This window comes from Pezoporus occidentalis, unplaced genomic scaffold, assembly GCF_034315485.1.
Source record: "Pezoporus occidentalis ecotype Australia unplaced genomic scaffold, CSIRO_AGI_Poc_V1 ctg6, whole genome shotgun sequence".
Taxonomy (NCBI): Eukaryota; Metazoa; Chordata; class Aves; order Psittaciformes; family Psittacidae; genus Pezoporus; species Pezoporus occidentalis.
Genome location: NW_026915943.1, coordinates 2217167 through 2232194, shown reverse-complemented (window position 1 = coordinate 2232194; position 15028 = coordinate 2217167). Strand labels below are relative to the sequence as shown.

General features: G+C 47.9%; 2 protein-coding genes across 3 annotated transcripts in view; one reads left to right on the top strand and one right to left on the bottom strand.

Moving 5' to 3' along the window:
* Window positions 1–933: 933 nt before the first annotated feature.
* On the bottom strand, window positions 934–12070 carry AAMDC (adipogenesis associated Mth938 domain containing). 2 transcript variants are annotated; one of them, XM_062639227.1, is made up of 4 exons: window positions 12046–12070; window positions 6805–6955; window positions 2375–2470; window positions 934–1664 (listed from the first exon to the last, which is right to left on the bottom strand). In XM_062639227.1, the coding sequence occupies exons 2-4, from the start codon at window positions 6934–6936 to the stop codon at window positions 1524–1526; spliced, it is 369 nt and encodes a 122-aa protein (XP_062495211.1). In that variant the 5' UTR covers window positions 6937–6955; window positions 12046–12070; the 3' UTR covers window positions 934–1523. The 2 variants fall into 2 exon arrangements, with proteins under 2 accessions (XP_062495211.1, XP_062495212.1); XM_062639228.1 differs by lacking the exon at window positions 12046–12070 and adding an exon at window positions 8144–8168 and having other exon boundaries at window positions 934–1657.
* The window catches only part of RSF1 (remodeling and spacing factor 1), a 55868-nt gene continuing 52472 nt past the window's right edge, over window positions 11633–15028 (top strand). Inside the window, exon 1 of the mRNA XM_062639072.1 lies at window positions 11633–11997. Within this exon, the coding sequence (XP_062495056.1) occupies window positions 11796–11997 (202 nt within the window). The 5' untranslated portion in view covers window positions 11633–11795. The remainder of the gene's footprint in view (window positions 11998–15028) is intronic.

Here is a 15028-nt window from a genome sequence, read left to right as displayed (position 1 = left end):
CTGTATCCCATGGAACCTTCCTAAGCAGGTTCCTGAAGAGGCCAAATTCTGCTAAATAATACAAATATATCACCACAAGCAAGAGAGTCAAACTACCCCTGCTAGAAGAGAACAGAATTTAATGCAAAAAGTCTTCACACAGAGTGGATTGGCAGGATGTGAGTCTATGGCATTCCCTCGGGATGCCTGCAAGTCTTCCGGGGTAGTGGTTCACCTATTTCACCCCATGGAAGTTATGCAGACAAATACCACAGCAGTTCTGATGCTTCTTGTACCAGCTGCTGTGTCAGAGAATGCAGCTGCAGCTGGAAAAGCAGGTCTGGCTGGTTTAGGTGAGATGCCTCAAATGCAGCTGCTCTAACAGAATACTGCTGTCATTAGGAGCTTGCAAGATAAAAGCTCTCCCTTACTTTCCCTCTGCTTTGTATTGGAGCAGATAAAAGGGTTGAAATGATTACCAGAGCAAACAGAACAGAGGATTTAGTGAAGGTCTTTGCATTCTCATACCAGTCTAAGCCTCTCTGCTACTGCTGGGAGAGCTCCAAGTGCCTCAGGCCGTTACTGTCACCTTTGTGCTGTCATTAACAGAGACTTCATCTGCACAGCCTGGTGGGGAAAAGAATACCTACAAGGAGGGAACTTGTCTATTAATAGAAGCCCACCAACAACAGCAATGAAGAGAACTTGTTAAACTTGCAGCAGAATAACCTGCTTGTTGGCACGATGTTTAAATCCTCAGCTAACCATGACCAGTCAGAATCCTCACATCCAGCCCCACTTGCTAGCAGCAATGTAGGCTCATTGCCTAAAGATCAACGTCTGCTGCTGGTTGCAAACTCTTGTGACAAATCTTCCTGGTGATTTTAAGCACATAAGGACTTGTGAATAGATATATATTGCACTACTCAAAGCATTTTCCTATCATTGGGAGGATTAAGGCTCAAATTTGATGTTTATTCCCTGTAAACTTTATTTTTTATTCCTTTTTCTAGCTCAATGTAAAATCTTAGTGTTAAATTGCGTGATGGTCATGAATTAGCCAACCTCCTGACTGAAGTCACTGAAGCAGGAGGCAAAGCTGTATGTTCTGAGTTTGCTTTTTGTTTATGTTGTAACTTACTGGTATGAAGTTTTACCTTCATACCCACTTGGTTGTACCCATCAGCTATCCTATAGCTGCATTCCAGTGGCCAATAATGTAATCTTGGGCCATTTCCTAATGAAAGTATTCAAAACTTAGCATTTTAATTTAGCAAACAGGTGAAGAGCTAAGTAACCAAAATATGACAGTGTTCAGGTTAAATCAGTCTCAAGAACGCATGGAAATGGTTCTATAATTCAGTGATTTCATTACCAACCCCCTTTTGTAAGCACTTGATTGGTTTCAATCTAATAAACTGCCTTTGCATTTCAGAGTGTCAGGGCACAAACACCTTGGCCTGGAACTCCACACTCTCTTGCCTGTAATTTGATGCAATGGAGGGATGTGCCTGTGATTTGTGTGGTCATGGAGCTGCCAGGAGTCAGCAGGTTGAATGGAAGACCCCCCCTACTTTGACACCCTGTGCAGCCAGGGCGTTGTACTGCTCCACAGCCTTCTCTGTTTGCAACACCAACACATCGATCCCGTTTTTCTTCAGATAGTCCACAGTGGATGCTGGAACCTCAGAAGAGAAAAGGAAATGGGAAAAGCAAGTATTAGGTTCTTTTCCCCTCACACTGTAAAGCAGGGATGGGGCATTCACAACTTCCTTGGGCATCCTGTTCCACCCTCAGAGTAAAGAGTTTCTTCCTTGTATCCAACCTCAGTCTCCCCTGTTTAAGTTTTAACCCATTACCCCTTGTCCTGTCACTACAGTCCTGGTTATTCTATGATTAAAATGCAGCCCTTTCTTACCAAAATAAATAGAACTGGAGCTAAAGGTACAATTAATCTCAATAAGGTGTTACTCACCTCATCAAAAACTAAAGAGTAGCTTCTCCTGAAGCTCAGACTAGCTACAGGGGCTCAGAAGTGCTATCTGCTGAAGTGAGCAACAAAAATACCTCATTATCAAAGTCTTTACAGCAGGCCAGAGAACAAGTTCATGACCTGTTCTAAGAGGGTGAGTAATGACACTGTAAGAAGTTCCCCTTGTTTAAGTTCCTCCTGTAGCAGATGAACCTGTTTTACCATTTCACATTGATGCTGACACAGAGGATCTCATATGACGTTTCTTTCAGGAAAAAGGGACTCCTGGCAGGAGCTCACTGATGCCAATTCAGCATCCTGAATTTTTCCCCTTTTAGGAAGGCATCTTAGATTTCTTTTTCCTCTTGATCAGAGGGAAAGCAAACAGTTCTAGTTCATCTTTCTCACAGCACACAGGCCTACCTGCAACGCCTCACTCATGCCACGACCAATCACCACAGTTTTAACACCCTTCTTGACCACTTCTTCAAGGTCAGCTGGTTGCACTCCTGGAGAATGCTAAGAGCCAGGGGAGGAAAACAACAGTTTGTACTGAGAGCATCAACCAGATAAGCTCCTTCTGTGTCTTTTGAAACTGTCCACAGCATAGCAGCATAAATTAGCAGTGCCAAAACGTAACACAAGCCTCTTCATACACACAGCAGATAACACTGGTAATTAAAAAAAGGCATTCTATATGCAGATGAAGGATGATAGTTAATCAATTGATGGTAATATTATAATACTTCATTGAACAGGTAAAAAGAAGCATTACATGCGTCTAGAATATGTGGAGTTGTTGCAGCAAGTCCAGAGGAGGCCGTGGAGATGCTGCGAGGGCTGGAGCAGCTCTGCTCTGGAGCCAGGCTGAGAGAGCTGGGCTGGGTCAGCCTGGAGAAGAGAAGGCTCCTGAAGGGGAGACCTGAGAGCAGCTCCATTGCCTGAAGGGGCTGCAGGAAAGCTGGAGAGGGGCTTGGGACAAGGGCCTGTAGGGACAGGCCAAGAGGAATGGCTTTAACCTGCCCGAGGGGAGACTGAGCTGAGCTCTTAGGCAGAAGCTCTTCCCTGTGAGGGTGCTGAGGCGCTGGCACAGGGTGCCCAGAGAAGCTGTGGCTGCCCCATCCCTGGCAGTGTTCAAGGCCAGGTTGGACACAGGGTCTTGGAGCAAGCTGCTCTAGTGGAAGGGGTCCCTGCCCATGGCAGGGGTTGGAACTGGATGAGCTTTGAGGTCCCTCTCAATTCAAACCATTCTGTGACTCTATGATTTACTTCTAAGAACAAGCATTTTATAGCTGTTAAAGCAAAATCCACAAACTGCAACATGTTGCTGTTTTCAAAGGAACAAAATCTCATTGTAACACTGATTGCCCCAACCCAATCCTCATTTTAATTACAAAGAGCTCCTCAGATAATTAAAACGATAAAATGACTTCCTTGTTTACTCTGCAAATCTCATTTACCACTGAGGACTGGAATATGTTGTCATCTTCATTTCAGTTTCAAGTACTGCACTATTCCTAATGTGGAGAAAGGAGTATTTGAAACCAAACTCCTCCAAGACAAAAAGAGCTTTAAGAGCATGAGGGTTTTAAAGAAGTACAACTATTTACTACTACTTTAAACACAAGAATCCACAAATACACCTACAGTGTTAACATAAAACTTAATGTCACTGTAATTCTCCTCCTGGATTCAAGTTTTATGTATCTCTCTATGGCCAAGAGTAAGATACTGCACAGCCTGTGCTAGAATTTAGCCCCTCTTTGGTATGTATTGTTTTTAGATCATAAATACCATTCCCCCTCCTTTTATGTTCCTTGAGGGAACTGAGATGGTTTTCACACCTGAAGCAGGTAATGCCATGGTGGACTTCTGGAGGATGTTATTTTAATGCTTTATCCCTTACACTTCCAGAAAAATACTCCATACTTTCAATGAATTAAGGTCAAAGCACCAGCTTAACAACTGGTTTGATGTTCCATTAGTGAGCTTTGCTCTTTGTGTCCTCTCCTGTTCTTTCTTCCCTGCCCGAGTCTTCAGGAGCTGACGCTGCAGCCTCAGACAAGATGTGAGAGTTCTCAGCCCTGTCACTGCCTCAGCTTGCAGAACAGAGCAAGTGAGACTTCTGAAGCTGAAATAAACAAGTGAGGTCCTCAAGTTGCAGGTGAGAGAAACTTCCCACAGCAGAGCGCAATTTCCAAGGGATGGATTAAACTTACTGCACAAGAAAGCCTTTAGCCTGGATGTTGCCTGGAATTTCAGCAGAGGTGGTTTGCCTTTATGGTTCTCTAAGTTCATAGAATACCTCATAGAATCAGAGAATCAACTACGTTGGAAATTACCTTCAGGATCATCATGTTGGAAGGGACCCATCGGGATTGAGTCTAACTTCCTGTTCCTCATAGGACTAACTAACCCTAAACCATATAGCTCTGAGTGTTGTCCAGACACTCCTCGAGCACTAACAGACTTGAGGCCATGACCACTTCCCAGGGAGCCTGTTCCAGTGTCCAACCACCCTCTCACTGAAGAGACTTTTCCTGAAGTCCAACCTGAACTCCCCCTGATGCAAATTGACCCCCATTTCCTTGTGTCCTATTGCTGGTCACCAGAGATCAGCACCTCCCCCTTTGCTGCTCCTCTTGAGGAAGCTAAGGACTGGGATGAAGTCACCCTCAGCCTTCTCCAAGCTGAACAAGCCAAGTGACCTCAGCCACTCCTCCCAAGACTTTCCCTCCAGGCTTTTCAGCATCTTGGTCGCCCTCCTCTGGACACACTCTACTAGTTTGATGTCCTTATGCTGAGGCACCCAAACCCACACATGACACTCAAGGTAAGGCTGCATCAGTGTGGCCCTGAGTGGGAGAATCAGCTCCCTCAACTGGCTTGCTATGCTGTGCTTGATGCACCCCAGGACACAGCTGGCCAGCCCAAAAGCTGTCCTCTCCTTAGTCCATTCACATCTGATATCTACACCTAGAATGCAGAGGTCACTTCAATCCACAAAGCAATCCCAGAACAAATCATTGCAAGTGTATGTTTGTGACAGAACAGGACATGCTTTTCCTTTGGGTTTTTTTAAAGTAGGCTGAAAACTTGGACAAAAAGAACTGGAATGTTTTACTGCAATTGCAATAAATGGATTACTGGGGAAGGTTTGTGTCACATAAGTACTCCTGAGACACTGAAGCCATGGAACAAAAGGATTTTCTTTGGTTACACAAGACACACTGATGTGGGGCTTTCACATGTGTTGTAGGAAACATGTAATGATGGAATAAGTGTATCCTTGTCGACTGGGCAGCTGGAGGGGGAGAGGCAGAGCAGCAGAATTCCTCGCCTCTTTTGTTCTCTGACTTCCTACTCTTTTCTCCCATGATGGCAGGAGTGCAGCCAGGCAGGGAGGCTGCCTTCCATTCCCAAGGGTTAAGGCTGTAAGAGCTATCAGTGCTCAGTTACAGAACCTTGCAGAGCCAGTTATGAGATGAAGGATTACATACCAGACAGCAGCCTGACAGCAGAGGAGGAAAGGAGGCAATTCATTCCAGCTGGCATGTGGGACATGATCAGCACTGCTTGTTTCCCCAACTTCAGTTCCATTTACCCCCAGGAAAAGCATGCTCAATTAATATAGAGGCACTACAGTCTACCATAAAGAAACATGGAGAAAATGCATCTGGTGAATGCTACTACTTCCAGTGCTGACTGGATTCATTTTGTACAGTTCTTCAAGTTGGAGATGCAGTCTGGAAAAGCTTAGCTCTGTTCTTATAGTGGTTGCTTGCTATTCATGTTTAAAGCACACCACCTAACTCCTCATAGTGTTATATATGCAGCTATCTCTCTTTGCAAGGTAAAGATACCTTTGCAGAGAGAAAGGTAAAAAACTACCTTTCTCTTGGTGTTATAAACTGTATAAATGGACCTCTGACAGGTTAGCAAAGTTCTGTTCCCCCAAAGATTATAGATGAAGCTGCAAACCCAAAGGTTCTGCCCTTGAGTTGCATCAAAATGAATTCAACAGGGCTGCGGATGCAGGTGCTGGGTCTAAGACGTGGTTGGTACATAGTCCTTTTGTGCTTTAACTTTTGCTTGGAAAGCCTGGAGTTTTTTTCCCTAGCCAATAGAGCTATTGTAGTGCAAGCCTAATATATGGGGAGAATTACCAACATCAAGTTCCTAACACAGCAGATGTTATACTGCTTCTAAATCTGGAATGTCAATACTGTTCCATGGACTTTTATACTGTTCTGATAGCATTTACAGATAAAGCTTAAAAACTGTGAGGGCAAGTACTTAGTATATGGCTACCAAGAGCAGTCATTGTGTGCTTAGCCAGACTGTGAGCTTTTCATGGCAAAACCAGTGTGTATGATACTAGCTGCATATCTTTCCTCTGAAATAAGCACAAGGGACCCCAAGGAAAAGGATCTAAACTAAACCACATGCATTGTTGTCTTCCAAACACACAGAGTCAGTTACTGGTGATTTCTTTTAGCTTCACTTACATTTTTTCCTGTCTCACTTAAGACAATTTCTGTTTACACAGTCTGAAAGAGGCTGTTACCAGCAGCTGGTGACAACTGCACTCTTAACCAAACACAGAATGCTGTGTGAGACCTGTAAGGGATGCTGCCTGGTGAGGGGAGCTGGGAGGAGAGTTGCTGCACCATCACCTACAGGACATCGTGCCTGCAGTCCTCCAGCCCGTTTGCACACTCATGTCTGAAACACACACTTGGTTCTTCCCAGGAAAAGCCCAACAGATGGAAGCAAAAGGCAACTTGCAGAATCTCTGGCTGGAATTCTAACAACTGGTCTTTGGACTAAAGATTAGTAACCAGCAAACTTACATTAGTCCCAGTTTCTCGCCAGTCCCAGGTTCGGCTTCCTCCTGGCCAGACTTTGCAGTCCTTGTATGTTGTGGAGCAGCCTTTTACCTTCATCTGACCCCACGAAAGGGAAGCAATTTCAGGGGAAGACATCACAAAGTTGAACCAAAGTCTGGAAAAAGGATATTTTAATGCATAACATCAGGCTAACACATGCAGCATGTTGACATAACCAGAAAGCTTTGCCCCTGCCCCAAGGAGTTAGGAAGGAAATGCTATTACAGGCTTTATCCACATCATTTTGGCACAACTGAATTGAACTGAGGGTAATTTTGTGCAGGATTTGGTGCAAATAATTTTATATACTAAATCTGTACAACTATTGGGTGCTCAGCTCTTAAAACTACTAACAGGGATCAGGTTCCAGAATATCCTCTCACATAGAATCATGTAAGCACAGACTGGTTTGGGTTGGAAGGGACCTTGAAGATCATCCAGTTCCAAACTCTCTGCCATGGGCAGGGACATCTTCCACTAGAGCAGGTTGCTCCAACCTGTGTTTCAATCTTCTCCCTAAAATGTACAATGAATATAGTAATTATATCCTAAAATATCTGAGACACGCTGTTTCTTCGGCTGCTTTGCTAATTAAAAGTGGTACATGAGGTTAAACAACTCCCAGTAAACACAATGGAAAGGCCACGAACAGAACAATGGCACTGCCATGTTGCTACAGCAAAGGAGACTTTCCAACCTTCTTTTCCTTGTCACTCCTGGCAGAGATAAATGTCTCTGGACAGTTAAACACCCAAATAATACATTTTCCAATCTCTGACCTCAACCTTCATTGTTTCAATTTAAACCCATTTTTTTTCTTAATCCTTTCTATTGCTGACAAGAACAGCTTAAGCCTTCTCTTTTCCACCATCTTTTGTTTCCCAAGGACTTAACTCTGTGTTTTCTCCTTTCTTTTAAATGAAATAAACTTCCCTTCAGTCATGTTTTCTAGATTTCTGCTTATTTTCTCCTCTCTTTTCCCCTGGCAGGCAACAATTGGCGTGCATCTTTGATGTGTGCTGCCTAGAACTAGATGAAGTGCTCCAGCTGAGGCCTTATCAGCACTGCTAACGACCAACTGCTTTTTGGTATTAAGCACAGTCATTTTGAGATCTCTATCACAGTCACAGCTGGGCAGCCATCAGGCAGGGATTCAAAGCACCAGCTCACCCCACCATGGAAGCTTATGCCCTCTTCACAGTCCCTCACATCACTGTGAGCTGATTGCTGCTGTGATTCTGGCAGCAAATGACAAGAGGAATTGCCTGGTGACACCCTGGAAATGCTCCTCGAAGGGAGTCACCTTTCCATCTGTCCAGTTCAGGAGGAAGATGGTCTGAACACCACATTATGCAGAAAACTGGTTGTGACTGCAGTAAAAAGAGATCTGCTCCTGAACGATCCAGAAATTCTCCCTGGCTGATGTCTCCAGACATGAGGTTTCTCATCTTTTCCTTTTTAATCCAAATCCATCAGGGGAAAAAAATGAATCAATCACAGGAACTCTGGTGGCAGAGATTAAAGAGCCCTCACAAAACAGAAATCTTTGGGTTACCAGCTTTCCAACCCTCCTGGAAAGCCTTTTCCCTGGCTTTTAACATGCTACAGCAAATCACAGCACAGACACACTCTCCTCAGATTGCCAGGAGAGGGTCTCAGTGCCCCACTTCACATGACATAAAACCACATTAGGTTGGATTCAGAACAGGAGCAAGTCTGCCAGAGGTGCTTCTTCCACAGAATAGCTGCAGAGAAGAGATGGGACCTGGACAGGCTGGAGAGGTGGGACCATGTGAACCTCACGGAGTTCAACAAGGCCAAGTGCAACCCTGTGTCAAGGCCAGGTTGGATGGGGTTTGGAGCAACCTGCCCTAGTGGAAGGTGTCCCTGCCTGTGCCAGGAAGCTGGAATTGGATGGGTTTTAAGCTTCCAGAACACAAACCACTCTGTGACTCTTCCATCCCTTGCCAAACAGGCAAGCAGCCATGAATGAAACTTGCTTGGATTCATGTATTCTGGCCTCCCTCACCGCACAATCCACAATGCAGTGGATTTAAACACCGGTCTGCAAGACTTTTTTTCCAAAGATCTGCTTGAAGGGAGATTATAGCAGAAGAATAACCAGCTGGAGTCCCAACAGAATGAAATCACCCACCAACCGCAGTAAAGGTTGAATAAACTGCTCACAGCCTGGCTCTCAAGAATGAAAATAACCTTCGCCTGTGCTGCGTTTGAGAGGGAACAGCAGAATTAGACCTGGAGATCTGACACTGGTGAATGAACAGTAATTAGAAATATCACCTTTCCCAATCCAAATGGGAATCCAATCCATACAAGGCTGGAACTGGGCAACCACACAGGCACAAAACGCAAACAGGAGAGCCAGGGTTCAGGGAATCCCAGACTGGTTTGGGTTCAAGGGACCTTAAAGCTCATCCAGTTCCAACCCCCTGCCATGGGCAGGGACCCCTTCCACTAGAGCAGCTTGCTCCAAGCCCCTGTGTCCAACCTGGCCTTGAACGCTGCCAGGGATGGGGCAGCCGCAGCTTCTCCGGGCACCCTGTGCCAGCGCCTCAGCACCCTCACAGGGAAGAGCTTCCTAATCCATACTCTTGTTTCCAAATAGCACAAAAATAAGCAAGTAGCAGAAACAAAGAAAGAAAACTTAAAAGCCATAAATAAAAATTGCAGTCTAAAGCTATTTCCTATAATACTGCCAGAGAATACCAGTAACAGGATTTGAATTAGGAAGAGTATCTTCAAGTAAGAATGAACATTTTAGCTGGAACTTTGAACATTCTGGACTGTCGTGGTTTAAGTCCAGTCAGTAACTCAGAACCACGTAGTCTCTCTCTCACTCCCCTCCTTTCTCCCCCTACCCTGCTCCCAGAGGGATAGGGAGGAGAATCAAAAGAATGTAACTCCCACAGGTTGAGATAAGAGCAGTCCAGTAACTAAGGTATAACACAAATCACTGCTGCTACCACCAATAGTAATAATGATAAGGGAACAAGGGAAGAGAATACAACCGCTCACCACCCACCCACAGATACCCAGCCAGACCCGAGCAGTGATCCAGCCCTGCTGGGTATATGCCCCCGTTTATGCACTGGTCATGACGTGCTGTGGTATGGAATACCTCTTTGGCTAGTTTGGGTCAGGTGTCCTGTCTCTGCTTCCTCCCGGCTTCCCCTCCTCCCTGGCAGGACATGAAACTCAGAAAGGCCTTGGTCAGATTAAACATTACTGAGCAGCAACTAAAAACATCAGAGTTATCAGCGTTGTTCCCAGGCCAAAAGTCAAAACCGCAGCACTGCACCAGCTACTAAGAAGGAGAAAAATGACTGCTACTGCTGAACCCAGGACATGGACACTGGGCATGGTCCTGTCACCAGTCAGCAAGGAGCAGGAAAATGCTTCCCCAATAAATAATTTGGCTTTTTTAATTACTATGACAAAGGTACAGCACCAAAACACGCACCACCGCTTAAGATCAGAGACCATGAAGTCTATGACTCATAAGTTTAACCTAAACTAACAATGCTGCAGTAGTTCAAACACAAAGAGACAAGGAGGAGGAATGGTTCAGGAAGTTATGAGAGTGCAAAATCACAGCAAATAAAGGAAGGAGAGCTTAAAAGGAGGCAAAATACAAGTTCATGCAAGGAGACTATACCGAATGAAGCAGCGGCTGAAAAAAAGAACAGCTGAGAATGAAACAGAAACTTGAGATGAAGTGCAGGCAAACAAGCAGGTGGATTTTAAAGTTGCCAACACTCATCTCCAGTGAGGGTAAATGTTGTTTCAGGGCAGCTCTCACCAGCAACAAATCGAGTATAAAAGCTGAACAACAGCAGCACATCAGGGTATTTTATGAAGAGACTGCAGAGGGAAGGAATGCTTCATAAAATCTAGGTGCAACCTGAGATCAAAGGGCACAAAGGTGACAGAGTAAGTCAGTACATGGGCAGCTTCAGACAGAACAACTGCAATGCATCAAAAGACAACGTTAATTCTTCAGGGTCAGCAGGTGAAGGCAGGCAACTTCTCCTCAGCCATTTCAGGAGCAATACAGCAGCTGAAGGAGCAGGTCTTCTTAAGGACTTCATACCCGACAGCACAACAGCAAGTACACAAGACAGGTTAAGTATAAACGGGGTAAGGAGGGGATAGATATCAAGTTTAACAACAAGAACTTTCTTCAGGACCTCGGTAAGCTAATGCTGTTGAGAAGACGGGTGAAGGGAACTACTGGTGAAGATCACAGAGAGCAGGGTGATGGGAACAGAGCAGGATTCCTCGAAGTAGGTGGGAGAGAAGGAATAAGGAAAAAGCAGGGAACCTAGAGGAGAGCAGAACCGCACGAAGGGGGATGCCACTGGCGGGCAGCACAGCTTTCAGACACCCCCCAAACGCACCTCAAAGCAAGGCCCTGCCACCTTACCACTCTCTCTAACGCTAAGCAGCCCTACAGAGCGGCTGCCTAGCAGCGGGACCAGGAGACGAGCAGCCATTCACCCCCCTTCCCGTCCCACCGCGCCCCCTCGCACTGAGGGGATGGATCCGTTACGACCGTTAACACTCACCCCACCGCGCGCACCCCGCCGCCACCTCTACCGCGGAACGGAGGGGGCGGGAACGCTCGGTGCCCTCTCATTGGCCAGCGCTACCCGCTGGCCCCGCCCACCTCCCGTTGCGATTGGTCATCCGGGCGGTCTATCCCCGCCCCGCTATAAATAGCAGCGGGGGGAGCCCCGCCTTGTTTTCATTCCCCTCGCCGCACGCGGCGGAGGGCAGCCGGCCCTGCGCCGCTCTGGCCGCCGTTCCCCCCCGCCCCTCGCTGTTCCGCCGGTGCATTGTGGGATACTGGCGGCGCGGCTCGGCAGCGCCCCCTCCCTCCCTCTCCCCGCTCCCCCCTCTTTCCCCTCAGCGCCTTCTCCATCCTCAGGTCCAAGATGGCGGCGGCGGCGGCGGCTCCTCCGGCCCCATCTCCGCCTGCCCCTCCTCCGGCGGGCCCGTGCTGCCCCGGCTCCTGGCCTAACTTCGCCGTCGTCTGCTCCTTCCTCGAGCGCTACGGGGCTTTACTGGACCTGCCCGAGCTGCCTTTCCCCGAGCTGGAGCGCGTCCTGCAGCCGCCGCAGGAGCCTGGAGATCAGGGTGAGCGGCCCGGTTACCTCAGCCCACCACCCCCCCCCACACACACACTCTGCATGACCGGTTGAAGGTGGGGGCCCGCGGTGCTGGGGGTGAAGTAGGGGACTGGGGCTATTCCCCCCCCCCCCCGCCTCCTCCCGGTCCCGGGGGTGGAGCGCGTTGAGGGAGAGGCGGGGCCTGGGATTCCCGGAGCGGCGCTCCGGGGGGAGGGGAACCTTCTCCTGCTTTTTTTAGGGGGGGACCAGCTGTTTGTGTCTGTGGGGGGGAGCTGCCTCCCCGCTGTGGGGCACGGGAAGGACGTGGGGGGACCTTTCCTCCCCTCCTTCCCGTCCTCCCCCTTGTCAGTGTCGGCTGTGACCCCCCTTTCCTCCTCCCCCCCTCCCCGTTCTTGTTTCCCTGAGTCCGTTCCCGTGCTCCGTGCGGGTGGGATTCCTGCAGAATGGAGGCTAAGCTAAAATAACTATTTTTGTTCACCCTGGCGCTGGCAATGGGGCTCTTCCATCTCCTCCCCACCCAGCAGCTTGGGGGTTTGCTTCTCAGCCTTCCCCCCCCCCATCCCCACCCTTCCTATGTGTCCGTTTTTCCTTCACCCCTAAAGCAAGAAGGACACACACACATACACAAGGCAATGTCCTGATCCTCCTTCAACCCCTCCTCCTTCCCTCTCTGTGGGGTGAGGAATGGGGAGGGGGAGGCACAGAGAAGCCCTGCGCCCTCCCCATGACTGCTGTTGTAGGCCATCTCCTCCCCACCAACAGTCAGCCATTGTGTGCCACCTCCATCCCTCTCTTCTCCTCCCTCTCGTCCCCTCTTGTAGTTTGAGGGGGGGGGGATAATCTGGCTGCTTCTTCCTTCCCCACCGCCACCTGAGCTGTGTGAGGTGGAGGGATGGGTTATACACTCGGCTGTTCCCTTTCAAGCTGCTCCTCCTCCCCTCTCCCCCTCTCTCCAGTAGCAGATTTGGTTGCCAGACTCCTTAATTCCTGCTCCCAGCCATGGAGGTGGGAGGGCCCTGTCCAAGCCTGGGGAGGGCTTTATGGAGGCTGCAGTCGCAATATAGAGGGGAAGGTGCTTGTTGCTCTTGGTCTCTTGTCTCTGTTACTGGTTTGGTTGTTGCCTCTGCACTCTTGCCACATAGGGAGACTGTGGAGCTCACGGCGCATGCTCGGCCAGGCCCCATAGAAACTTCCTGCTGCTGGAGAAGCCCAGCTCAGGGCTGCTTTTGGTCCAACAGCCCCTGCTTTCCCCCCCCAAACGCACTCATTCTCCCCTCTTTCCCCACCCAACCCTCCCTGTCTTCAAAGGGGGGGTGTTTAAATCAGCATGGAGGGGCTCCCTTATATCAAAGAAGTTGGGTTTTGGGCAGAGTGCAGTTGTCCTGTCTGTGAGTTCGCAACAGCCACTGCAGAAATACAGTGAAATAGGATTAATGTGTTGTCTCCTCGTGTTGTCCAGTGTCTGATCAGTATAAAACAGACAGCTGAGATCCACTAACTTCTAAAAACAGGGTTAACTTTATGGAAAACAGGTATTTATATTCAATTCCCCAGCAGCCCTTTACCTCTTATGTTATATAAAGGGCACATCAGGAACAGCACAGTTTTGTTAAACTGTTGCAAAACTTATTCATAAAACCCACCAACATACTATTTTGTTTGAATTTTTAATGAAAATACGTCTTTTAAAGTGATGTCTGTAAAGAAAACTGATGCTTTTACTCTGTGATGGGATAGGAGTGGGTGTGTAAGAGTAATTTTCTTGTGTGAACTGCAGTATAAATTCAAATGAAGGTGTGAGATAGTGACCTGTGTTTTAAGATATGCATTTGATTAACAAATATAATCCTGATGGCTTTCATTGCATGATGTGTGTGTCAGTAGGACAATGATTTCTGCATAACCATGTTCTAAACAGCTTTCCAGTGATTTAGATTATGGAGTTTTCATTATGGGTTGACAGGGGTTTTCTTGGTTACAACCAAATCATGGGGCTTAGACTGGGATGCTGGTGGCTGTCACCTGGTATCTTATAGCATAAATTGGGCATAAACCTCATGGACAGAGTAGTGAAACAGTGTGTTTGTTAATGTGATTGATTTTTCTTGTCTCTAATGTGTGGTATCAAGCATGTTTGTGTACTGTTGATCAGAAGTTACAGGGTTTGGTGTGACTCTTTGGTAAAGTCATGATACATTGTAGTAACATGTAATCATGGAATGACAGAATGGTTTGGAAGGGACCTTAAGGCCTGCATTTCATCAGGGTTAGATTTCCACCTTTCAGACAGTTTCTACTTGAAAAAACAACTAGGGACATTCATTCACAGAATCCCAGACAGATTTGGGTTGGAATGGACCTTGAAGCTCATCCAGCTCCCGCCCCCTGCCATGGGCAGGGACACCTTCCACTAGAACAGCCATGCCCCTTGGCCTATCCCTACAAGCCCTTGTCCAAAGCCCCTCTCCAGCTTTCCTGCAGCCCCTTCAGGCACTGGAGCTGCTCTCAGGTCTCCCCTTCAGGAGCCTTCTCTTCTCCAGGCTGACCCAGCCCAGCTCTCAGCCTGGCTCCAGAGCAGAGCTGCTCCAGCCCTTGCAGTGTCTCCATGGCCTCCTCTGGCCTCACTCCAACAGCTCCACGTCCCTCTTGTGCTGCTGCCCCAGAGCTGGATCAGGGCTGCAGGGGGGGTCTCCCCAGAGCCCAGCAGAGGGGCAGGATCCCCTCCCTGAGCTGCTGCTCACGCTCTGGGGGTGCAGCCCAGCACACAGGGGGGTTCTGGCCTCAAGTGCACGCTGAAGCCGGGTCTTGGGGAGCTTCTCCTCACCGAGCACCCCAAGTCCTTCTCCTCAGGCTGTTCCATCTCGTCTCCTCCAGCCTGTGTTTGTGCTGGAATTGCCCTGACCCAGGGGGCAGACCCCGCACTTGGCCTTTGGGAAAACGATGCTTTTGGGATAATACTTGTCATGACTGTATTTCTCTACATAATATTTACTTCCATTAGTCTTCAAAATGCTGTTTTTAAGTGTACAAGTCATAAA

What these genes read in the sequence shown, in the direction of transcription:
- AAMDC (XM_062639227.1), bottom strand. Translation starts at nt 6,936, where the DNA reads ATGTCTTCCCCTGAAATTGCTTCCCTTTCGTGGGGTCAGATGAAGGTA. An exon ending in GGCGAGAAACTGGGACTAAT is followed by an intron (nt 2,471 to 6,804) that starts GTAAGTTTGCTG and finishes CCTGGCTCTTAG; the next exon opens with CATTCTCCAGGAGTGCAACC. An exon ending in GCATGAGTGAGGCGTTGCAG is followed by an intron (nt 1,665 to 2,374) that starts GTAGGCCTGTGT and finishes TTCTCTTCTGAG; the next exon opens with GTTCCAGCATCCACTGTGGA.